This window comes from Polyodon spathula, chromosome 6 (genome assembly GCF_017654505.1).
Source record: "Polyodon spathula isolate WHYD16114869_AA chromosome 6, ASM1765450v1, whole genome shotgun sequence".
In the NCBI taxonomy this organism is placed as follows: Eukaryota; Metazoa; Chordata; class Actinopteri; order Acipenseriformes; family Polyodontidae; genus Polyodon; species Polyodon spathula.
Window position 1 is genome coordinate 13,557,978 of NC_054539.1, and position 27,511 is coordinate 13,585,488.

The window sequence follows — 27,511 nt, forward strand, 5'->3', positions numbered from 1 at the left end:
GCCAAGTGCTGCAGCATACTAGTTCAAACCTCCTTGAAATGTTTTATTGCAAATATAAAATGGCCCACTCAGAAGAACTGTAAGAAAACAGGCCCCTTTCTGAACTACTGTACATCAAACACTGAAGCACACATTTGATATTTGTAAAAAGTTTCTCGTTTTTTGTTAAATAGGCCAACAATACGCTTTACTTTGTGAAAAGGGTATATAAATGTAAATGTGGTAGGTGCCGATAAGAGATGGCAATTCTGGCTATGTATATGTTGTCACGACTGACATACATACTCTAAGTGCACACAAATTAATTCACTCTTGAGATTTCTAATACTGATTGTAACTGCCTTTTACTTCGTTTACCCTTTTGGTACTTGTTTCCAATAGCAACAGAGTGCTCAGATAATCGACAGAGATAAAGGGCATTTGCTGAGCAAAATTATGGGGCAACAGGGATCAAATGAAACACAACTGGGAAAAATGTATTTAAATCTTGTGCTGGTAGATACGGCAGTGCTTTAAAATACTGTACCTGCATGAGATTGTAAAGTCTCATGCAAATTGCACTCTCAGTTCTTTAAAGAATTGATTGAACCCGTACCTGTGTGAGAGTTCAACCAGCATTAATATGTTTTCAGAGTTCAGTGGTCTATCACATCATTTCCCCTGTGAATCCTGTGAGTGACAGTCACTAGAAATTTAGCCTCATCATTAATCATAGATGAATTCATTAAACTGACATGGTGCAAATCTTTCATGCATACAAAATATAATGGCAACAGCAGGATTTGGTTAACAAGCGCTAAAGACAATTAAAGTAGTATGCATGCTTTTTAAAAAAAATAATAATCTGAGAATATGTTTTTGGACCATAATTAATGAACGTATTGTACCTTTTAATGGGACTTAAATATTTTTTTGACCTGTTATTAGAACTTTTTGTGGCAGTGCAAGCCTAAAAATGTCTTAACTTCAAAAGCTCATTAACATATAACAACAGCCATATTTATAAGCCATTAGGTTGACATTAATGGATCCATAACATATTATTAACAACATGATAAAAAAAAAAACAGATGGTGTTAAATCCCTTCCAAAGCTAACATGATTTTAATATATGGTACTTGTTACAGTTTTTATTTGAACGAATGCATCCATTGGAGTTAATTACCTGTACAGTTTATGGTATGTTGTTACTAGTTTTGAAGGAAATAAACATCAGAATTTGACACCACAGGCTTGTGGTATGCTTGGAAGGCCATGTGGGTAAGCTCACATTTCCCATTGAAAAGTCGAGACGACTTCCATCAGCAGAGCTCCCATGTAGCACCATTCACCAAAATAAATCCAAAAAGCTAATAAAACGAATAACGACAATGTTACATCGGATTACCCAGGTGCATATTATAGTAGGGTGGGTGAACAGAACATGATCGTGTTCATCCCCTATAGGAAGGACTGTGTATGCTGCAGCAATTTTGAAATTGATGTAAAATTATCTCAGTAATCATCAATCCGTAAACATATACCTATATTAATATAACTTGTTGTCTGCTACACATCTGTCTTAAAATATTGAAGTATGTTTGAGTAGTTTTACGTTTATAGAGCTCCAAAGTCACTATGTATTGCAAGAGACAATGAAACCTATCATACTAAGCGTAATAATAATATCTGAAAATATTATATAAACTCACAAAATATAATTCTTAGGAGACCGCACTGGGTTAATCCCCAGAGTCAGCATCGCAGCCGCTGTGTGTGCCGATGCGCTGGGGAGGCAAAATAAGCTGATCCCTGGAGCCAGCATTACACTTCAGCAATCAACACCAGACAGATGGATATCTACATCATCAGATGGAAAGCAACGCAAATGGATAGAGATGCAGATGGATCACATGAGTTTACTGTAAAGCTACGTCTTAGTTGGTGCTTATCTTGGCGACAGCCGAGTTAAAATCAGCATGAAGTTTAACATCTACTCTCATGTAATGGAAATCATTTTTAAGATTGTACAATTCACCTGTATTACATTCAACACAAAAGAAAGCACCATTTTCCAAGTGGATTTTATTGTATAACAGTTTGTTTTTAAGACAAGTGGCAATGGCATTTCCAGCCGCGGCACCATGTCTGTAGCACACTCAGTTTGGTCTGCAAGGTACATATTTTAAAAAATAAACCCCACACCGACTTCATTATACTACACACACAAACGGCATTAAAATAAACTTCATAAATTTTAATCTTTCTGAATCTCAGTTTTCACATTATTCTGACAGTCACAAAATTACAAAAAAATAGTTTAAATACTTTGGGCCGGTATTTCGAAAACAAAACCAAATTCCAAACTCTTAAAAACCATATACCGTGATTGGTTAGTGCATTGTGTCCTGTAGACTATTTGGGTTGGATTAAGTGATGCGCTTCACGTTTTTACAGCGTCCAGTCGAAGTTCCCTTCCTCCGAGTCAATGACAACAACACATTCTACTGCTGTGAGTGTTAGAAGGCGCCAAACAGTGATAAGGGGAAACAGCATTTGTTTGTGTGCATAATTTAACGTGTCATTATTAACAAATGAGGTGATGTATGAGATCTATACATTTGCCAGAAGTGGTAATGAGACAGAACGATTTGTAACTCTTGCAGTTTATAACAACTGTTAACGGTATTCTGTATTTTTCTCTTACTTGAATTTGATCTTATTGTAGTTTTATAACTGCTCTTAACTGTATTATGATATTCTGTATATAATATATAATGTGACTTATAATGAGATATTTTACAATGCGATACTAACAATTGTAAGTGGCCCAGGATAAGGGCACCTGCAAATAAATAAATAAATAATACTAATAATAATCTTAAATCGTGACCAGTCTTGATATTAGAAATGTGCCGCATGAACAATATTTCGAATTACGTGATATGCACATATATAAATAACATGATTAGTGTGTGTAGAAACTCCAATAAGAATACGCTGGATACATTTAAAAGGCGTGTTTCTACTTGAAAGCAGATGCGTGGTTGACAACAGTAATATAGATGGTATGACTGGTCAAATGTCGCTGGGCAGCTGAAATAGTGCAGACACTCACAGGGCTAATAGCATCGATACAATTCACGGAGGATCTGATTCTGCAAATATAATAGACCGTTTAAATTAAATATGTAAAATGTTGCTGTTATGACTTTTTGACCCTTAAGAAATACTACTAAAAATATTGTGTAATGGGTATAATTATAATTTTGTAACAGACAAATAATGATCTTTAAAACGTGCTATAATTCTTTGCATTTCTTTATATTATAAACAAAACCCATGTATTTAAAAATTATGCCAATGCATTTATGCATGTCTGTCTCAGTGCCACGCCCTACAATCAAGTTTGGAATGAATTTTTCCATTTAAAAGTTTTCATATTTTGGTGACAAATCTTTTTTTTTTTTGTTATATTATTAGTCTAAAAACTAAAGACAGTAGCGTGCAAAACCTTTTTTTAAATTTTAATTTCAGATATATTTAAGTTAAATAAAAACTATTGATAATAAGCTATTTGGGGATTTGTTTGTTGAAATTTAAAAAAAGTTTGCCCACCCTAATTATAGACATAAGCATTGTGACAGAATTAAACATTACAATCACTTGCAAATATGTATTAACAGTTACTGTACTAGCATAAACCACCAGGTTTTAAGTAACTGCAAGTTTGAAATAATCTCATGTTGGTGGTTGATTAAATATGGTCAGGTAATGAATCTCAAGTTAAAGCAGCAGCCCCAGAGGCACAAGTTGATGAACAGAAATTAGAATTGTTAGCTGGCACCTTTACATTTTTGACAGTTGCGTGTTAGTGTGTCATGATGTAATGTCATAGCAATGTGACATGTTGGTGAAACTTTGTTATGCAGGCTAAGTAACAATGATTCAATCCTGTTTTTATTTAACACCAGTATGTTGATTTTTGCATCCAAATATAACATTAGCAAAGACAGTGATTTATTATTTTTATCTTTTAAAGGTTTATGATGGCAAAGATAGTTCATCTCGACTACTTGGCCTTTTCACAAAGAATGAGATGCATGGTGTGATCATGAACAGCACCTCCAACCACGTCTGGTTAGAATTTAACACGAATGGAACCGGCACTGAGAAAGGATTCCAGCTAACATACAGCAGTGAGTAACTGTCCATCTTGTTGCTCTGTATTCACCAAAGATTCAGAAAACGAAACATATTGCTTTATATGTACACTACAGCTTATCATGTGTTGTGGCAGGAAGCTATTCATGTGAGTACTTTGGGTGGGAAAGACAGAACCGTAGGTCATACCAATCTTGTAAGGGCCTGTCTATATAAATTACTCAAACAACTACTAAGACCCTTATTGTTATGTTCTGTTAGTTGACATTGTACATACCATTCTGACTGTTGTGTTTGCAATGCGATCAATGCCGATGTGGTTGCTGGGTTACATGTTGCCTGATGCTGTAGAGAGTTGTGTCATGCTTGCTGTTGCTGGGACCAAGGCTACCTCCAAGTTCCCCTTGATCCAGCCAGCAGTGACCTCACTGCATTTGTTACTCATGCTGGAGTTTTTCGCTAAACCCACATGCTGTTCGGATTGAGCTCTGCACCCAGCGGTTTTAAAAAAATTATGTCATCTATCTTTGCCGGCATCCCAAGGGTAACCTTGTGCTTGGATGATATTGTGGTGCATGATCCCAACACCAGTCCACGACAAACTCCTGCTACAAGTGTTCCAAACACTTGCCCAGCGCAACTTAACACAAAACGGTGACAAATGTCTTTTCTACATGCCAGAATTAGAGCTTGTGGGCTTTAGACTCTCAGCCCAAAGGATTTCCCCTCTCCAGTGCAATGTGGAAGCAATTTACCATATTCTTGAGTCTAAATCTGCTTCTCAGCTCACCTCTTTCTTGGGTATGACAGCCTACTATCTGTGGTTCTTGCCACAGTACCACTTCACCGTTATGTCAGTTTCTAAAGAAGGAGGCCTCTTGGGACTGCACATTGGCTTGTCAAGAGGCTGTACACACACTTAAAATGCATCTCACCACAGCATCTCTTAGGCTCATTTTGACCTCAACAGCGCCACCTTGGCCACTTGTGATGCATCAACCATGGCATTGGGGGCTATTCCAATAGCTTTTGCTTCCTGTGCTTTGAGCCCCAAGGAGCAGAAATACTGTGGAAGAGAGATAGAGGCGTTAGCATGTATCTGGGCTTGTGAATGCTGGCACATGTACCTGTACTGCTGGGTATTCACCCTCAGTCACTTCTTTGATGTCCACATCAGGCACCAAACACACCACTCAGACTACAGATAGTCGGACCAACTACAACAGTATAATTTCCAGCTTCAGTTCATCCTTCGGCATGACAATACTGTTGCAGATCTTTTATACAGCTCAGTTAAAGCTTCTGAACCCAGACTTCAGCCAGAGGACCGAACAAGATCTGATCCAGCTTTTACATGGACCCCTCCAGGACGTGGTCTGCCTCCTAGACCTCTGGCAGACATCAAAGGAGGACCCCTTCTCTACAACCTGCGCTCCTGAGGGCTGGCCATCTCTGGTGGCAGACAAAGTGACCCCTTTTTTCAGGATCAAAGAAGAGCTGTCCTGCTGGAATGATTTCTGTGTGGCTCGGGGTCACCGCACAGTGGTGCCAAGCATGCTGCAAGCATGGGTGCTGAATATGGTCCTGGAGTGAGCCCCTCCATTAAGAGGTCTGTCTGAGGATCCTGCATGCACCAGTGGCCAATGCAGGATAACAGAGGTCCATCTTAAAAAGGCCTATGCAGCTGAGGCGCAGGTCACCCGCCTGGCAAACACGGAAGGTCTCCTCATGGCATACCTTGATGGCATACTATACTTAGAGCTTCTCTCTGAACCAGTGGCTTCGGAGCTGTGCTTGGTCACGAGCACACTGCTGCAGATTTCAGGCTTCCAAAGGCAACACTAGGTTGAAGCCTGACAAGCTTGGTAGTGGCGCGCAGACAGCTTTGGCTGTCTTCAGGCCGAGCCCCTGACATGGACAAGTCGGCCTTGCTGGACGCGCCTATCTTCCCTGGCCATACATTTGGGCCAGTGGTAGAGGAAATCCTGCAGTGCTCCCACAGAGAAAGGGAGGCGTCTAGACAGGTGGCAGTGATGCTCCCTCCCGAGGTCGCATCACTCGCATTCACAGGTTCGATGCAAAAGAGAACGTGATCTCCACGGAGTGACTACTTAAGCCCTCGGTGGGCAGGACCAAGGATGTCAGTCCCCTGAAGGGCCTATCGGCAGCTTTGGCATAAAATGCTCAGTAAATACCTGACCTTTGGGAGGCATATCCCAAAAGTATGGTTGTTGGTCGTCTTCTCTTTCAGGGAGCTGGGGTTACATCCATAACCTATCGATTTAATTCCTGCTATCGATTTAAAACCTCCCCGAACACAAACACCCCACCCCCACCCCCACCCCCCCGAGGGCCTTGAGAGCCCACATCACTCCCCATTTGTAAACGGTACAACCAGCATAGATTTTATGGTATCAGCAGCAGATTTCCAGTCTAGAATATTCTCCCTCCTGGAGCCATGGATCTGAGCTGTGGACAGCTCCATATGAACAACATCAAGATAAGAGAGGATCCATTGGCGACAGGGGAGAGAATGCGATGGCTGCCAGCGCAAAGCAATCATCTTTTTTGCTGCAGTAAGGTCCGCCAACCAGATCCATTTCTGCTGTGACGATAGATTAAGGGATGAGTCATCATTCAACAGAAGTACAACAGCAGAACAGGGAATATTTTTAGATAAGATAGTGGATAAAGTAGACGAGACCTGCTCCCAGAAATTAGCTACATCTGGGCACTCCCAAACCATATGTAAGAAAGTGCCAAGAGTATCCTGAGGGCTGAGCGAACAAACAGGGCTGGGGACAAGTTTAATTTGAAATCGTTTACGAGGGGTCAGGTATATTCTGTGAAGAAAATTAGAATGAATCACCTGGTGATTAGGGTTCCTGGAGGCACAACCTATATTAGACCAGACAGTACCCCAGTTAATTTCAGTATGATAGTAAATCCCTATTCCATATTGTGTTAGTTGTTAATGGTTTATAAGAAGCCTTTAAGAGAAAAACATAAATTATGGAAACCAGTTCCTTAGTTTTACCCCCACCCCCCCTTGTCCAACATATTCTGAAGTGGGTGTGTTGACAGTGCCAAGGCACTCCATAGGCATGCAATGCTGACCGAAGTTGGAGATAAGAAAAGAAAGATACCAGAATAAGAAACGAAAGATGGTATCTTAGATAGATATAGATAGATATATATATATATATATATATATATATATATATATATATATATCTATAAGAGCCAGCTGCCCAACATTTTGACATGTTTTACATATCTTTGTTTATATTCAAATCCATGATTTATTCTTACATGATGTAATGGTGTTCTATATATTGTGACATAATTTTAACTTATATCTTTAAATCTATATTAATTCTAATTAACATTATTTTATCATCTCTGGACTAATACGGCTACCATTTCATCTATCAACCATTATTTTATACAGACTTATATTTATATTATCATGCAATGCTGGCTCTCAGCATCAGCCTTGATTTGGCCTTCCCAGCGCATCAGCATGCACAGTTTATTTTGTTTATTTATTTTTAACTTTGATATATTTATTGGAATTAATTAGTTCATTCTTTTCTGTTGAGTCCCACTGGCATGTCATGTTCTGTCTATTTATCCATTTACTTTCTTCTCTTCTACGTGTCACATTGTCTAATTTTAGCTGTTCTAATACTACAAACTATGGTGGTCTGCTCGCTTTAAAAGGTATAGTTTTGGGAGGCTTGCTTGTACACTTAAAACTTTGGCCTTTTAATTTAAAACCACCATCTAGCTTAGAAGATTTTTTAATTTATTTTATTGGTAAAGTGTTGGTAGATTTGTATACATGGTTCATTTTTTTAAACTATGAATGCTCAAAGTCAATAGAGGGCATAACTCAAATATAATATGTACAATTGGTAGAAAAGTAGCTGAATTTGGTGTTCAAATTGTTGTTTGACAATCAAAAAGCTGTAATAATGAAAAACAAGTTGAAGCTGACATTTCTTGATTGTATTGGAAGATAGCTTGAAATTGCATTTCAAAGGTTTTGAATAGAGAACCTTATCCTGTTTTAAAACAATTATGCTGAGCATGAAGACACCATGAGGGTCCACAGAGAATCACATCCCAGGGCAGCCTTGGGAAAAAGGGTTAAACTATCCCTATGACCTTCTTTCAAAGAGTGATAAAGTTTAAATCTTATGTTGACAGGCTTCGACCTTGTAAAATGTGAGGAACCAGGAATCCCTACCTATGGTTACAAGATTCAAGATGATGGACACTTTGCAAATACGTTTGTGTTGTACAGCTGTAACCCTGGGTACACAATGCATGGCAGCAGTACCTTGACCTGTCTAAGTGGAGATCGACGAGTGTGGGACAAACCCATACCTGCTTGTATAGGTAAGAAAAAAAGAGTCATTATACATGACATTCTTCCACACTTATTAGTTTTTATTTTAGCCAACAAGGTGTTCACCAAAGCCACAAGGCAGTGATGTCACCTCCCTAGCAACAAGCCTCCTATGTTGTTGTTGGGAATGGATTATTTAAATGCAGCGAGTTTGTGGATTTGAGAAAGAAGAGGAAGACTAATGAAATTAAATGGAGACTGAAGTTGATGAGAAACAATTACCCTCCGCTGTACGAATTAAGAAAATTATTATACATGTTTGCTATTTATATTTTTCATAATAACTTAAACTCCCCAAAGCTTCTTGCATTGGCTCATTTTTATTTTAATATCTATGTAGTTCCCTCATGCGACCACTCGAAGTTCACTAGAAGTGCAGCATTAAAGTATCTGTAAGGATCGCTCAATATATTTTCTTCACTAACAGCTTAGAATAAATGACCATTAAAAAATGTAATTCAACTTTAAAATTACATTTCAAACTGTGTTTGTGCTTCCTATAGGAAAAAGTGAGAGCCAAGATTATGAGGGCTAATCATAATGTATTAGGTAAAATGTACTGGGATTATTTGATTAAAAAAGTTTGCAACCGAAGTATGAACCGTCCTTAAAATATAAAACATCAGGAAAAAGCAATGAATTCCACATTATTGTAGGGACATAACGATTTCTATGGTTCTGAAAAAACTACTTTGAAGCAGCTGTTAGCCTAAATAGCTGAGGTAGCTGAAATGCAAGCACAACCAATTAGACAATCTTCTGTTCCGAGGTGAAAGCCATTCCAAGTTGTCATACTGTCTAAGGTATGTAATTGCATTTAAGTATTTTGTAATTGCATGTAACACACATGTAATTACAATGGGTAGAATCACAATCAACTTAGTATAGTCGAGGGCAGAAATCGAAGGCTTGGCAACCGTCTTCTCATTATAGTAACATACAGTTCTTTTTTGAATATTGCAATGTTATAATATACAGTGGGTATTATTCAACAGTATCCAAAATGCTAAAAGTTGGGAATAAATAAAGAAAACAACACAGGAAGTATGTTTTGCTTCGTGGCAATGATTATGGATAGAGTTGGACAATTGATTACAACAGTGAAACTAATGTATTTATATATATATATATATATAGATATATATATATATATATATATATATATATATATATATGTATGTATATATATAATATATATATATATATATATATATATGGATAGTTTTATTTATAGACAAAAACTCCGCAACCCTACGATCATGGATAGTTTTATTTATAGACAAACTGTTTTTTGTTGTTTATTTTTTTCCCAGGGTTAAGTAATCAGGGTATGACTGATCTTAGACTGATCCCTGGTATTCCAGAGACAATAAATGTTGATCTGGCATAGATGGAAAACAACAATATCTGAAAATGGGTTTGTGTTTTATTGCAAAATTGATAGGTAAAGGATCTTAAAGTTACATGTAGGAATATCAAATTAAGGTCCAAAAATTCTGTGTTTTTTTAACTTAATATGCATGGATAATTTGTGCAGGCCCTGTTAATATCAGGGGAGATTTAATTCTACAGAAATATTTTAATACAAGTACAATTTTCAGTATCAGATACAGTGGTAATGTATTTGTCACAGTATTTTATGAATACTGCAAAAACATGTTGCTATCGTGTATGGTGTTAGGTACATTATACCCACAAACCAGCTACCAGCAACATTTTTGGTCTGGGAGCCTGGCTTAAAAGATCCATAAAAGGAGCAGTGAAAAGGCTCTTATACTGTACGACAGGGTCCCTCAATTGGGGGCCCGTGAGAGCCTTCCTTTTAGACCGCCGCACGTCAGCTGTCCTTCATTACAAAAGCTGAAATTGCAAGATTTTCATATTGCCGCTATCTACAGGGTATTTGTGTCCCCTAACAAGCATGTTTTTTTGGCAACCTAATACAGATACAAGCCAGCTGATTGGCTAACTTTCATTCCGATGAGATTTAATTTTGGCATGCTTCATAAATCTTCACCCATTTAGCTTAGTGCGATATGAAAACCAGTATGGAGTATTATTATAGTAGTATTATTTTCTTTAGTGCGGAGAAACTGTCTGAATATTCTTACAATCATTGCTGCACATTAATTTGAAGGCAACAATTTACGTCTGTGTCTAAAATGGCAAGTGATGTGTGGTATGAACACAACGTCGTGAAATTGATGCTTACGATTTGGAAAGTGAGGCAGCATCGGGGTATACAGATGCTGGTAATGCTCATCACTCGAAAGTGCTTCACTCTTTCCAGACACTGGCCAAACTAGCAAGGTGAATGTTACATTCAGTGATCAACGTTTTGTTTTGTTGTAATCCTATTTTCTGTTATGAGGAGAGTAATAAACGAAAAACAAAATACAGTGCCCCCTTTCCACGTTTATTTCTTGACGAGTTTATTTAAGTTAAATTTGATAGTTCCCTTTCAAATTGAAGACGACCACCAACATACTTATGGGTTATGCCTGCCATATGTAGGTTTTATCTCAAAGCTGCCGACGGGCCCCTCCGTCCTCGGTCCCGCCTACCGAGGGATTAAACAGTCAACTCAGAGACCATTTTCTCTTTGGCCTCTCACCTAAGGCAAGAGAGCTGACTTGCCGCTTTCATGAAATCGGCGGCTCTAATTCTTAGCTACTTTCTTGCTCCTTCACAGCCTGCTTCGCTTGCATTACAGGCTGCCTGTATACGCTGTCTGTCGAGTATGAGCGACTGCCTGTGCAATACCTGTGAATTTTGGCTGGGTGCAGTTAAAAAAACACAAAAGCCAGTCAGCCGTGTAATTACTCCACCTGCCCCGCTGTCGAGTAGACCTCACCAGCTGTCATGGCCTGTCCACCTCACCCTGTCCACATAGCTCCTGCAGTGCTCGGTGTGCACATGCCAGTGTGCACAGTGTTTGTGGTCGGTGCACATGGTACTTCAGTTGAGAGGGGCTGCTGTATGTTTTAAAATGAGAAACAGTTTTATTATAGAAATACATGAAAAACCTAAGTGCATATGTCTATATTTTCTTTATTTTTCATATGATAAACGAAGTATTTTTTAGGAAAAAATATCAATTTTGCCACTAGCATGTGTTCAGGCACAGGAAATTAGCAGAAGAAAACAAACCTATCAAAGATCTTTTATTTGGCTTAAAAAAACCTGTAAGAAATGTACCCACTGCATACCTCTCAATGATGGCATATTGGATATGCACTTAAGTTTATTTTCCCTCTGTTTGCTGTCATGCCATGTATTTCATTTAGAAATTGTTCATTTACATTTAAACACACTGGAGTTAGAAAATGCATATTTAGACACCTTAATCAGGCTTAATAACATGCTTATACAACAGAAATACAGCAATCACTATTTGACGTGCTTTCATTAGTTAACTTGAATGCTTGCTGCGCAGTCATTTTCGGAACATTTTCTAGTTTTAATAAAATTAAAATGAATAACATGCTGTTTCAATAGCATTATAGTGGTATTTGTAAAATTTGTTTGCAAGATGTTTCAATATTGTCAGAAAAATATCAGGAAAAAATATATTTGCTTTCTGTTTTTATTATTAAATGGCGATCAGACATTGTATCATTGTAAGTAATTAACCATGACTGTATTAGTTGATTGGTGCAAGTGTAGTGTTGCAAAGTTCTGTTACTGTATGTAAAGTATGATTCGATCGTCAGCTTTTCATGACCATTTAACCCCCCCCCCCCCAACAGGACTTGCATCATGACCGCCCTGTGGCCCCCCAAGGTTTGGACATTGCCTTATCTGGCCTGCCACAGAATGTAATTGAGTACCCCTGCTGTACGATGTGATGTTAGCTGGGTTTTTTGTGTTTTTTTTTTTTAATACTGTTTTGTTTTAGTTTAGTTATGCAAGATATATAATGTATAATTTATCGAAAATCTATTTTTTTGTCTATTGTCTATTTAGCTGAATGTGGAGGCCACATTACAGGAGCTACTTCAGGACGAATATTGTCACCTGGTTACCCTGCACCATATGACAATAACCTGCAATGTACCTGGTCCATTGAGGCAGATCCTGGTAAAACCATAAGGTAATTTAGCTTATTATTATTATTATTATTATTATTTATTATTATTATTATTATTATTAATAATAATAATAATAATAATAATAATAATAATAATAATAATGTATTTATTTATTTATTTATATATTTATTAATTAAGCAGACACTGGGAATAACCCCTTACCCAGGACGACTTACAGTTGTATATAAAAAATACATATCAAGAATTTCAATATAATTAAGAGCAAGATACAAAATATAATGACTTCAGTCCTAATAAGAGCAAATACAAAACACAGGGCGATTTGATATCGGTGCAGTTCAAGGGCAGATAACAGTGTTTATAGTTATATCAGCGTTAAATGCGAGTGCAAGTGAAATACGAAATACTACAGATTGGGTTAAATGCAGGGTTAAATACAGTAAAATAAAGATAAGTGCAAGTTAAAGTGTATTAAAGGCAGAGTGCTATATAGTCCAGAAAGGAAGAGTTGACTTTTACAGGTGTTGTCTGAAGGGTATGTCTTGAGGAGGTGCCAGAAGATGGTCAGGGAATGGGCAGTCCTGACATCCATAAGATGTTCCACTGTGGGGCAAGGGTGGAGAAGGAGCGGGCTCTGAAAGCAGGGGAGCGTAGAGGAGGTACAGCCAGTCTTCTAGTGCAGGCGGAGCGGAGAGGTTGGGTGGGGCTATAGGGAGAGATGAAGGTCTGGAGGTAGCTGGGTGCAGTCTGGTCAAGGCATCGGTTGGCAAGTACAAGCGGGAGCCAGTGGAGTGATCGGAGCAGTGGAGTAGCTTGGAAGAAGCGAGGCAGAAAGAACACCAGGTGAGCAGCGACGTTCTGGATGAGCTGAAGCAGATGGGTGGTGGACGCAGGAAGTGTTAAAGAGTTTGCAGATATCAGAGATTTTAGAGGAGAAAAAAGAGCCAGAGCTGTCAGAGGAGATAGAGGAGGGAGGAGGGGAGGAGAGGAGGGAGCGGTAGAAGTCTAGGGCAGCAGGAAGTTTGGCTCTCTTCCATTTCTTTTCAGTAGAGCACAGTTTGGTTGTTGCTGAGCGGAGCACAGAGGAGAGCCAGGGTTGGGGAGGGGAGGGGAGGGGAGGGGAGGGGCGGGCAGGTTGGCAGGTGAGGGGACAGAGGGAGGGAGGATGGGTGTGAGGAGAAGATAGTGGAGGTAGCAAAGTCAACAGAGTTGGGAGAAAGAGTCGATAGGAGGGAGGTGAGATCGAGCGGTGGAGGCAAGGATAGAGGTGGAGCTAGAACGAAGGTTAAGGCAGGAGGTGACAGTGGGGATAGGTGGAGTGGGGAAGAGACAGAGAAGAATAGATGAAATAGTAATCAGAGAGATCTAGAGGGGTAACAGAGAGGGTGGAGGGGCCCTGGAGAAGGTGAGGTCCAGCTGAAGGCCAGCTTTGTGGGTAGGAAGGGATGGAGAGAGAGAGAAGTTGAAGGAGTGAAGGAGAGGAAGCAAGTCCGGTAGAGTGGGTGGGGTTGGAGAGATGGATATTAAAATCAACTAACAAGACATTTGGGGTATCCAGAGAGGGGAGGGAGGAGAGGAGATAGTTGAGGTCATCGAGAAAGTGAGTGAGAGGTCCAGGGGGACAGTACAGTACAATTAGCAGGAGTTGGCAGGGAGAGGCTAGTTGGACAGCGTGAAATTCAAAGGTGTTACAGAGAGTGAGTAGAGTTCAGAGCAGGCAGAAAAGAGTAAGGAGGGAGAGAGGAGAAGACCAGTCCCACCCCCGTCCAGTGAGATGCAGAGTATGGGACTGGACGTAGAGAGAGGACAGGGCAGCAGTTGTTACAGTGTTATCAGGAGGGAGCCAGGTTTCAGTGAGAGCAAGGAAATCTCGAGAGAGGTGGGAGGCATAGGCAGAGATTAAATCAGCTTTGTTAGCAGAAGAGTGACAGTTCCAGAGGGTACCAGAGAAAGTGAGGGAGGGGAGAGAGGGGGAGTGAGGCAAAGGGATGAGGTTAGAGGGGTTAGGGAGCAGAGGAGAGAGGACAGAGGATGGGAGTGAGAGGACAGAATAATTGGGATGTGAAAGACAGTCATAGCAGGACAGGTGAGACAGATAGGTACGGTAGTGGTGGGGGAAGGGTACAGACCTGTCTAATAGTTGACATCTTCCAGAGTGCTGCTAGATTCGGATTTACTCCAACATGTCTGTATAGATATGATGTGTTTTGTTGCAGAATACCTGTGTGCTTTTTTTTAAATTTATTTTTTTAACAGCAATGGGCAACCAGGTTACAATACAGTGCACCCCACAGTTGGTTAAGGGAGTTGATTGGTCTGGTTCTTCAGGACCAATGTGCAAGTGAGAGTGCAAGCTATGGAATATTGGAATGTGTTATTTCTAGAAATACTAAAATAAACTAGTAAAATTATTTGACGAGTGATTCAGCCAGCAGTCTGCATCAATGTCTTCATGAGGTGAAGTTTAGCTCTGGGCAGTTTCCAGTGTAGGAAAGCTTAATTACAAACAAATCTAAATAAGAATAGTAAAAACAGTTGAAATTACAAAATAATTCATGAGGATTTCACCCTAAACAAAATGCTTACACGTTCAAGTCTGCATTATAAGTAGAGCTTCTGATTTTATGGTTTTAACTGACAAAAAATGATACAACACCCCAATACAAAATAAACGAAATCAATGTATCGCCAATAAACATCGGAAAACACAGGGAAAACACTGGAAGTGGTTAATCAATTCATGTTAGCTTCATCCCTTTCCCATTTAAAAAAAAAAAAAAAAAAAACTATTACAAAAAACAAACAAAAACAAACTACCTTCCCCAGTGCAGCTGAGCAATGTTTCTCATTCCTGACTTGTATCGATCACTGATTTGTTCTGAATACTTTAAACCCACCCCAACTACTGAGTAGCACCACATGCCTTCATTCTTAGTGGAGACTGTCATGGCGAAATTTAAACGAGATTACAATTAGGAATGATGGCGTGTTTGCAGGATTTAAGGCTGTATTACGATTAGGATACAGAAGATTTAAAACAGAATTGAAAATTGTGGGGAAATGTAAAAATGCCTACAAACAAAAACGCCAGAAGAATGTGCCCATGACCATAAGGATTTTGTTGTGGAAGACAGCAAAGGAAAGAAGGTACAACTTAAATGTACAAGTACTGACCAGTTACTATACATATTTTGACAGCAAAAAACTGCCCAAGTATTGTGGAAAGTAACCAAAAACAATAATTTCATACAGCATATAAAAAGCAAACACTCTGAAAACTTGAAAATAGCTCAAAAATAAAAACTGAAAACAGAAGCGCGAATTCTAAAGTTTAGAGAGCAATTAGTGAACAAGAAAAGGACAGATTGTCCTTAACTGAGAGTACAATTGAAAACAAACGCCTTCATTGAGGGCACAATTTTTCTCTTTTTTTTAATAAAAAAATAAATAAAAAAAACATAGGTTTACCTTGAACTGTAATGATGAGCTGGCTACCCTTCTGTTGAGACGTTTTAGGAAAATAGTCCTGAAAATGTTATTAAAGGATCACAGACATAATTAGAGAGAGAACAAAACAAATAACATTATTAAACAAACACCTTTTTTACCCGGCAGAGCAGCTTATAGTTTATCTGGACAGTGCCATTATCAGAATGGAGCAATAGTACTAAATTGTCCATGTCTGTTTGTTGTTATTGAAAAATGCCAAGCTCCAGTCCAGCTGACAGGCTGTGATTGGTTGATTCGGTAATTGTGGGTACAGGACAGGTTGCTTTCGTCGGTGCAAAGTATTGATTGCCTGGTTTTGGTTGATAATAAAATAAATGTGAATCAATTGCTTTATGAATGGCATTTGCTGTCCAATTGATCTGAACTGAGCTTTTATTACGGCAAGTCAAAATGAAAATGCCTGTCCTTGCGCGGATTGATTTTAAGTTTGACTGACAACTGTACTCCCACAATTGTACATAGCTAAATAGTTTAGTATGTGTTTGCAAAAAAAAAAAAAAAAAAACAATATAAGCTTCATTTGTGCTTTGCATTTTGTTTGCAGCCTTCATTTTATAGTCTTTGACACTGAAGTTGGCCACGATATCCTTAAAGTGTGGGATGGTCCAATAACAAGTGATGTCCTACTAAAAGAGTGGAGTGGCTCATCATTACCTGAAGACACCCACAGCACGTTCAGTTCATTAACTCTGCAGTTTGACACTGACTACTTCATCAGCAAGTCTGGGTTCTCCATTCAGTTCTCAAGTAGGTACCACTTCTTCAATTGTAAACCTACTTTAACTTGAATAATTGTAGTTATTCCAGCTCAAAGATAAAAATGAATTGAATAAATTGTTATAGTCTTGAAAGGTATTTCTGCTACTTTTACATTCTGATGTTTGAAATGCCACAACAGTTTATTTGTGAAAAACCCTATAGATACCCGATACATACAGTATATACCATATAGCGATGCCCAGAATAACAGTGACATGTACATAATTAAAACTTTTTGAAAAATATAAAGTGGTAGCACTTTCTCACACCATTAATTGAAGTGTAAATGTTGTGTGTACTTTATCAACTTTACCTTGTTTCCACCAGGTAGGCATTTCGAAGTGTTATACTGCAGACAGTAGACTCTTTCTGATAGCAGTTGAAAATATAAGTTAGGAGTACATCAACAACATATAACAAGACTAGGCAAGACATTTTTACCAGTACACAGAATAAATGACTAATCTGAACAGGATCTGGTCTCAGCTAGTTTTGATTTGCGAGATTCAGCTGTATTTAATTACAGGCTGAGCTAGTTTATTCATTGTTTTGTAATGTTTAATTGTGAATTCTTCATACAGTAAGCATAGTCAAATTCTTAATGGCGTGGAATCTTCATTCTTATCAGTTTATGTTAAAATACATGATATATTTTTCATAAGCCATGGAATGACCCATCACTAATTTTTTAATATGCTGTCTAAGCACACTACTACATTTATACATTGTTAATGAAGAACAATAGAGATTGGAATTGTTTAAAAGGTCACCCAAATAGTTTTTGCATGGTTACACGTGTTGAATATGAACTCACTACACCAGTTAGGTATAATGTATTTATTCCTGCTGATTCTCATCCGTATGTAATTATAATCTGATCATGCATCAGAGGATAAAGATTAAAGGTCAGAAAATCTGTCTTTTCGGGGTCTCAGGGTTCAAGTATATTTAAATTATGTTGCATAACTAAGGGTGCCTTGCCATAATAATTGATCTATCATTAAAATATAAAAAATACATATTTTAAAGCCCTGTTTACTTTACAAAAATAATCTTTTAATTATAAATATTTTCTGTTTAGCTCAATTAAATAGTCAGACAGAGTTTAACAGATAGAAAGTCCACAGCAATATATGCAAGTGATGAACATGCATGCACTCATGCCATATTTCATGAGAGGAAGCGTCTGTGTCATTCTGGAAACAGACTTGCTGTAGATTTCCATTCTTAACTTCCCTGCAAGAAATGGCCATATGTTCCTCCAGGATAATTCAAACACATTTCAGACTTGTCACATTGAATCAATTTACATGCTGGCTGTCTGTGGTGGTTCTACTTGCAGATAATTTAATTTTTTTTTTCTTTCTCATTAATATACATTTACAAACACATGTTAGTTAGTGAGAAGTATTTACATATTCAGATTGTACTCTGTTTTTTTTTTTTTTTTAGACATGTCATTTTTGTAAGACAAATAGACCAGTACATCTTCCTGTGTAAATATGTCATCCTGTGAATTAAACACACTTACATTTTGTGATTTACAGTGCCTATAGTAAGTATTACCCCCCTTGGATGTTTTCACAGTTTGTTGTGTTACAACCTGAAATCTTGATGCATTTAAATGGGATTTTTTTTTTCTTTGATTTACACAACCTACTCAACACTTGGAAGAGGCAAGAGAATTTTTATTGTGAAACAATATGAAAAATAAAACAACTGAAATGTCTTGGTTAGATAAGTATTCACCCCCCTGAGTCAATAGTTGGTAGAACCACCTTTGGCAGCAATTACAGCTGTGAGTCTTTTGGGGTAAGCCTCTACCAGGTTTGCACATCTGGATCATGCAATATTTGCCAGTTCTTCTTGGCAAAATTGTTCAAGCTTTGTCAAGTTGGATGGGGATCGTTGGTGGACAGTATTCTTCAAGTCTTGCCACAGATTCCCAATCAAAAATGTCCGGGCTTTGACTCTAGGACATTTACTTTCTTGTTTTTAAACCACTCCAGTGTCACTTTGGCTGTGTTTTTGGGGTCATTGTCCTGCTGAAAGGTGAATCTCCATCCCAGTCTTAGGTCTTTTGCAGGTTTTCCTCAAAGATTTGCCTGTATTTAGCTCCATCCATTTTGCCCTCTACCCTGACAAGCTTCCCAGTCCCTGCCAATGAAAAGCATCTGCATAGCATGAGGCTGCCACCACCATACTTCACATTACGGATGATGTTACCTGGGTGATGTGTTGTGTCGGGTTTGCGTCAGATATAACGCTTTGCATTTAGGCCAAATAGTTCAATTTTTGTTTCATTGGACAACAGAATATTTTGCACATCTTTTCAGAGTCTTCCACACGACTTTTTGCAAATCACAACAGGATTTTACATGGGATTTTTTCAGAAATGGCTTCCTTCTTGCCACTCTTTTTGAGTAACTCAACTATTGTTGACACATGGACAGTTTCATGGAACCAACCATAGAACGCTGTAGGTCTTTCTTTTGACATCTGGGTGTTTTCTCTGACCAATGCCCTTCTTACTCGGCTGCTCAGCTTAGGAGGACGGCCTGCTCTAAGCAGATTCTGAGTGGTGCCGTATACCTTCCACTTCTTAATGACTGTGCTCCAAGGGATATTCAATGCCTTTGAAATTGTTTCATACCCCTTCCCTGATCTATGCCTTTCCACAACTTTATCCCGGAGTTGTTTGGAAACCTCCTTGGTCTTTATGGTAGTATATTTGCTTTGAATGCACTACCCAACTGTGGGACCTTACAGAGACAGCTATATTTAATCTGAAATCATGTGAACCACTTTTATTGCACACAGATGGACTTCATTTAACTTATTGTGTGAATTCTGAAGGCAATTTGTTGCACCTAAGCTTATTTAAGAGTGTCATAGCAAAGGGGGTGAATACTTATCTAATGAAGACATTTCAGGTTTTTATTTTTAATTAATTTGTTTACTCACCCCCCCATTTTTTCACATATTAAAAGTGTTGAGTAGGTTGTGTAAATCAAAGAGAAAAAAAAAACATTTAAATGCATCAAGATTTCATGGTTGTAACACAACAAACTGAAAACATCCAAGGGGGGGGGGTGAATACTTCCTATATGTACTGTATAATAACACCATTATTTCGTAGTTTGGGCAACCAGCTTCACTATTTGGGACTCTTGCCCAAACATCAACAATATGAGACACCCTACACACAACATATTAACTCATAACTTAGTGTTCATCAACATAATTTAGATATCAGATTTCAGAAGTCAAATATAAAACACAAAACAAAAGCATGCAAAACACATTCATTATATGAAAGTCTCTCTCTGGACTTTACAACAGTCAATTTAGCAAAGCAGCTTTTAAAAAGCTTTATAATTTCTGAGTTAAACTTGAATGAATAGGATCCATTTTTAATGTAATAGAAATGTTTAAGAAGTGTTTTATAAGCTGCAGTTCTGGTGATTACGTTCCATTATGGAACACACTTCTATTAAAATGATGTCATGGGAAAAGAGCAAGGGTGAATTTTAGGTCATTTATTGGATTAAGAATTATCTGTCACACTTAAAAGGAAATAATTATATGGACTATCATGGTCATAAAGTAGATGAAATGTAAATGAATACCAAGATATATTAGTTTCCTATAATTAATTTATGTTGGGAAAGGCAAGACAGGGGCGTTTGAAATCAGAAATGAGTTTGAAACCAACTGATTTTACTTGTTGTAACACTTTTAGTCACTGAACAATAATGGGCTTTTCTATTAAATATACATATAGTTTGCTTGCACCTCATTTTCATCTTGTCAGCACCTCTCTAGTTTTCCCTTTTAGCATTTACATTGTTGGTAATTTATTCTCATATAATTTCTCCTATTTTTACTAGCAGTGTCATAGTATTTCATATTTGCAACATCTTAATTGAACAATAATTGAACAATCACTTAAATTGATTACCGAGTTCGTGATTTCACTCATCGCAAATCGCAAAAGACTAATCGCAAGCGACGGCACTTGCAGAGTGCTTTATGAAACACACGCGCCAACCTCTGCGTCCTCGCAACCTCCTCGCAAGCACATCGCAATCGTAAGCCACAGTCATGAGGAAAATAAATTGTTACACTGGTTTTAGACTTCCATTATATACTATAAAATGTAATAAGAGGAAAATCCAAAACTATAGACTTGCAACAGATGGATCCACTGAGTGTCTGGTACTCCTGAGGCTGTTCAGCTTGAGATTAGAAAAATCTACTATTGAAAAATGGATGTTCAACCAGAGTGACATGAGGCAGAGGGAAACAATAGAGCACGTATTGCTGCATTGCCAAAGGTACAGTGATTAATAATAAATACTGGGCCAGTTACAAAGTGAAATTTTGAAAAAGTAAAATATTGCATAACTTAAAGAATAAGTAGCATGAAGTGTCTTTCATGTCGCCTTTTTACATTTCTTGCTATTTTTATAGTAGTCACAGTCATTCTGAGATGTGCTGGGTTATGTTTCACCAATGCTGATTATCATATTTTTTCTCTAAATCAACCTTTAAAGCCCAGGTAAAGACAATAAAAATGATAGTGACTCTGGAGCAAGAGCAACCAGAATCACTCACAATGATTTAAAAAAAAAAAAAAAAAAATCATAATAAAGGAAAAACTATTAAAACGATATATGAAAAACTATTAAAACCACCTAGCATATATATATATATATATATATATATATATATATATATATATATATATATAGATAGATAGATAGATAGATAGATAGATAGATAGATAGATAGATAGATGGATAGACAGATATAGGTATATGAATGAATGATTAATTGCATTATTTCTGCAGCTACAACAGCTACAACATGCAATGACCCAGGAACTCCACAGAATGGAACTAGGTATGGGGACAGCCGAGAGCCTGGAGATACTGTTACTTTTCAGTGTGATCCAGGCTACCAAATACAAGGAGTGGCAAAAATCACCTGTGTGCAACTCCACAGCAGATTCTTTTGGCAACCTGATCCTCCAACTTGTATCGGTAAGTTAATCTAAATCAGTTTTAAAAAAAGATATATGTTTAAAAGCATTACTCTATATATACATAGTACTCACATGTGAACCATACACAGTTTATATTGCAATTATTTGGCTAGAAATGAATACACTACCATAATTTCGTATAAAGGAGACCATAAGAATGAGTAATTGTCTCCTAGGAATGTGATATAGCAAAGGCTTACAATACAAAGGCTGGTCCCTGTTATTAATTATTATATATATATATATATATATATATAATATCTATAATGAATATGAGATATTTGGTATTTATATATTTCCATAAACCATAATAATAATTTATGTTTATATCGCAAACTAGTTAATCATAAAAAACCTTTTTTGGAAATTAGTTGGACGTACACAATATAATAATACACACACACACACACACACACACACACACACACACACACACACATATATATATAGTGTCTGATGTAGCAGCACTACTGTAGACAACACAGTTTTTTTTTGCTATGTGCTGTTTCACCTTCTGTTGCCTTATAGCCTGGAATTAAAATGCATTAAAATAGTTTTTTTTTTATTCATTTATCTACACATCCTACCTTTCTATAGGCACTGTGTATGTATATTATATATATATATATATATATATCATAATATATATATTAATATATATACAGTAACCGTACTGTCTCTATGATTCATTTACAGATGCTTGAAACACTTGCAGTGTAACTCGTTTGTTATTATGCTGTCCCTTACTTGACAGATAAATTTGTTTTCCAAATAGAACCCCTGACATGTATTGGGGCAAATACGTAAACTGCATGTGACAGACATTTGGAATGCCATTCCTGCCAGGTTGATGATCTTAGCAGGGGACCCACAAGGAGCCCTGTATTGATCAATGTGATCTCTCTGGTTGAGTGAGAAATGTTGGATGGTTCTACAATAGTTTGCCTAAAAAGCTGCATCTCCGTATTGTACATCAGTTTCAGTCATACATGTCTTTCAAGATCTGACAAGCTTTTATAGATCGTAGGCCATCATGAAATCACTGCAGTCTTGGCTTGCCTATTCCCTTATTGTTAGAACAGATGTTTCTGAATTTTACAAGATAAGTGTGTATTTTTCCCCCCAGTTTTAACATAAAGCAAGAAGAAAGGATGCACTGCCATATTTTTCCTACCACCATAATTCTCAGTATGTAACACATAACTTTTTACAAATGTTACGAGCCTGTCCATGTAATTTACAGGTTTGTTATATGAGAGGTGTGCAGTATACTCTAGTATTCTATAGTTTCGGTTAATGGTGGCAATTGAGTAGTTTTTGATAATTTTTTGTTTTTTGTTTCTGACTTTAGTGGTAGGTGAAATCTGTTCAAAATGTATATTTTTGTATTGATGTACGCTAACTAGAAAATAAGATTTAAAGACCAATCTTAGACAAAGAGAAGGAGATGTGATACCTTTTATTGGACTAATGAAACAAGAATTAATCACAAGCTTTCAAGACCTCAACAGTCTCGTCTTCAGGTGAGAGTAGGAAAGAGAGAATTTTAATATATTAAAGAAGAATTTTTTTTACTGTAGCAATAACTTTACTTTTTTTTTTTTATCTCTTCTTACCCATTCCAGCATATTTTTTCTCCCCTTTGTTACAAAATAACTATATTGGTATCCCAAGAAGGGATGTATGAGTGATACAGTTATTCAAAAATATTTATGTTTAAACAATTACCTTATTATTAATTTGTATAATTCAAGACAAGATAGAGCTGTGGCCCAAGATGTTACCGGCAGGAATTAAAGAGAGTCAAATAGAAAGCTGCAGTTTTAAAGCATTGTTGCGCACTTTATTAAACACAAAAAGAAACAGACAAATAAACAGGGGACAAGGGCCAAAATAAAAAGTTTAACAAAAGACTAAGCAGTAGGCTGGGCGTTCGCCTTCCCTATCTTAAATAAAACAGTTCACCACTCACAGCACAAACTCCACCAAACAAATGATTTTGCTTCCTTTTTACACGCGTCCACTCCGCAGTAAGCACTCAATTACCTAATTGGGGAACGGCCACATCTGTGATTGATGGCAGGAACAGATTTAACCCCATCCTGACAACCTTACATCAACAATTTACATTTTAAGGCTTTCACCCTCACGCAAAGACAATGACAAATGATTTCTGTTTTTTGATGCCCTTGTTAATCTTATTCAAGCTTGAGTATATCAAGCTTAAGATGCAATGCATCTAGTTCTGTTTCAGCCATTTTCTAAAATGGTGATCTTTGGGAAAAGCTGATTTATGATTTTGTGCAGGGGTGTCCTGCAGAAGCACAATCCAGCAGGTTTTATAGGTAACCCATAAATCATCAATTTCTGAAGAGTGCTAGTTGTTGATCAATTTAGCAAGTTAATTTGTTCAATTAAATCAGGAGTGCTCAGCTCTGGTCCACGAGATCTACAGGGTGTTCAGGATTTTGTTCAACATTATCTCTAAATTACTTAATTGAACAAATTACTATTTAAATTGAAAAACAAACAACTGCTTAACTAGTCAAAATTAAATTGTTCCAAGTCTTTAGAAATTGATGATTAAGGGTCACCTATCTTGTGGCTCTCCAGGATCAGGGTTGGCCATCTCTGCTGTACTCCATCTGGTCTCCCTCAAGTTTAGTATTCATGTCTTTCAGTAGTGTCTGCTTTGTGCGTGTGTGTGTGTGTGTGTGTGTGTGTGTGCGCCTGTGTGTGTGTATAAGAGAATAAAAGGTAGGGAGGAAGCCACTATAATGGCAAAAGAGATTTAGTTCAAATGGGAGGACAATATGACTCTTATTTTGAAGTAAGCAGTATACTTAGATTATGGTATTCTATAATACTAGTTTAAATGGTAACATACTGGTGCACGCTATAAAAAATGAAATACAGGGAAGGTCAGACTGTGCCTTATATCCTGAAAATGACATTATGTATTTACAAAAACAGTTTTGTATTGAAGCCTCAGTAAGACGATACAAAAATATTGAAGTAAACCCCCATGACTTCTGTACTATATAGTCCTAAAGTGTTTTTTTTTTTTTTTCTTGAGTTTCAGGTTATGACTCTTGTTATATTTTATATTGTTTTGCCTCTCTTATGTTGTGACAGCTACCTGTGGAGGAAATGTGACAGGCCCAGTAGGCGTGATTTTATCACCTAACTACCCACAGCCTTATCCTCCAGGAAAGGAATGCGATTGGAGAATAAAAGTGAATCCAGACTTTGTAATAGCCTTGATATTCAAAAGGTAATGTTTTAAATGCTTCAAGAGAAGGTCATTACCTTTATCAGGATTGAAATGTTAAGAATAACATAAATGCTTCAAATTAGTGGTTGTGGAAACCATGTGGGGCAGGCATAATATATACAGAATTAAACCACTGAAGGCTCTTGTTTTAGCTGAATATGTAACTGTTGTTTATATCCATTTTATACATGTTTTTCAATGAATACAGAAATGTTAAACCTTTTTCCAACCTGTGACAAGGGTGGCGAGTGATGGGTGAATAATTGAATGTCCCAACAGGAAATGTGGTTTCAAAACCTGTATTTTTGTAATCTTTACAATAGCAATAATAAGTACAATAATTCACCCCTTTACCAATGGTATCAGGGGAAGAAGGGGTATGGTCCCAAAATAGTAGACACACAACATGCAATCCATCACAACTCTGCTTTCCGTTCCCTCCGTGCACGAAACTGTGCTCTGGTGTTCAAGGGGTCTGTGGTGCTTTCTCTCGTTATGGATGTGCTGCGCTGTCAGGAAGGTGCAGGTTGTGCTGGTTCTGGTGCTGCAGCTTCGCTCTCTGTTCTGTGTAATGAAAGTAAACAAGCACACAGTGCTCCGGCACGTTCCGTCACTGCCATCGTAAGGGGCCATGTCTACGTAGCTGCAACCACTTTGTACTGCAGAACTCCTCCCTACAATCAGCCTGGCGCCACACTCTTGTCACTATGGAGTTGTTTAGCTTTGTTGCAGCAATGCTCTCTCCCCAAGATGGCAGACTTCCGGTTTCACCCTAGCATTGAGTTGGGCCATCTTTGGGAAAGCGCGCCGCTCAACTTACCAAGCATCCTTCCTGGTTGGGAAGTAGACTTACAGCTCAGATGCCTTCTCTCCCATTCACACAACCTGAATTTCACTTTTTTTTATTATCTTGAAACAATGAAACAACTGAAACTTACAAGAACCACCTCCATGTCTCATAGAAAATATCGTCTTTGGCTCCCATTAATGCACATATTATGGGTTATTTCAGTGCTTTAATCATGTTTCAAATTATTTGTATCCATTTAGATAAACGTGTGTTTCATGCTTGACCCCAAAAAGCTTTTTGTAGCTTTATGTTTTGTTATATACTATGAAACTTTAGGGATTGTCTTCTGTGTACTTTTGACCCTCTTTCCTGGCAATGTTTTTTTGTTGGTTTTGAAAGCTTTTATGTCTTGGAAACACTGTTTCGTTTTTTTCATCTATGTTTTTGGTCTGCTTGATCGGCTTTCTGCAAGCACTTTGCATCAGCTGTCCGTCTCATTGTTTTTTATAACATGCAGGAGAGATTTGTCAGCATTCCAGTGAATTATACTGTTTGTTTTCTTTCAGTTTCAACATGGAACCCAGTTATGATTTCTTACACATTTATGAAGGGGAAGATTCCAACAGCCCTCTAATTGGCAGTTTCCAAGGTTCTCAGGCCCCTGATAGGATAGAAAGCAGTGGGAATAGCCTTTTTCTGGCTTTCCGGAGTGATGCTTCTTTGGGGATGTCTGGATTTGCAATTGAATACAAAGGTAAATGGTCCAGGCACTGTAGCATGTATCATTTTCATTAACACATAAATTAACATTGTTATGAAGAATCTGGTTTATTTTTCATGTCCATATAGCTATCTCTAATTTTAGATTCATGTTTCTGTCTTCACAGTTTATACCAGTTAGTGTTAAACCCTACTGAGATTTTTTTTTCTGAATACATTTTATCACAATAGATGTATTCACCTGTTATTAAATAGCTGTGATTTATTTACTCCAGTGGATGCTGTACAGTTCAAAGAACCCTTTTTCTAAGAGAATCCTGGAGTGTTACTTTAAAAGTCTGTAATAAAATATGGTAATGAATTAACTGAAACAACAAAAGAATATTATATTGTTCCTGATTTAAAGCCTTGATTTTGATAGATGTGTTTGAAGTTTATAGATAGTTTGAAGCAGAAACAAAATGGGTGAAAAATAAACTAAATATATGTACAATACGAGAGATGTCAATAAGGCTCCTACACAAGCATGCTACCGCTAATTCTACAAAAAAAAAAAAGGTTTATTTAAGACCATGTAAATAATATTCAAGGCTGTAATATACAATAATTCCATGAAGCTTTATATATACATTTGCTGCGTGGGGTAGGTAGTCTTTCATAGCTGTCTGTGTCTGTCAGCCTGCCTGAGGTGGGTGACGACCTGCTCCATGTTATGGTATGTGGAGAAGAACAGAAGATCAGTCATCTGACAGTTAAATATTTTGTAATATTATATAAAAAAATCAACTGATGTGCTACTATC

The 27,511-nt window shown here is 37.5% G+C and overlaps 1 protein-coding gene across 1 annotated transcript in view; it reads left to right on the forward strand.

The window, feature by feature from the left end:
- LOC121316645 (CUB and sushi domain-containing protein 1-like) overlaps nucleotides 1-27,511 on the forward strand; it is a 179,747-nt gene that overhangs the window by 45,987 nt on the left and 106,249 nt on the right. The window contains exons 16-22 of the mRNA XM_041251686.1: nucleotides 4,022-4,178; nucleotides 8,356-8,547; nucleotides 12,524-12,650; nucleotides 16,664-16,866; nucleotides 21,732-21,923; nucleotides 25,061-25,199; nucleotides 26,556-26,743. Coding sequence (XP_041107620.1) covers nucleotides 4,022-4,178; nucleotides 8,356-8,547; nucleotides 12,524-12,650; nucleotides 16,664-16,866; nucleotides 21,732-21,923; nucleotides 25,061-25,199; nucleotides 26,556-26,743 — 1,198 coding nt within the window. The remainder of the gene's footprint in view (nucleotides 1-4,021; nucleotides 4,179-8,355; nucleotides 8,548-12,523; nucleotides 12,651-16,663; nucleotides 16,867-21,731; nucleotides 21,924-25,060; nucleotides 25,200-26,555; nucleotides 26,744-27,511) is intronic.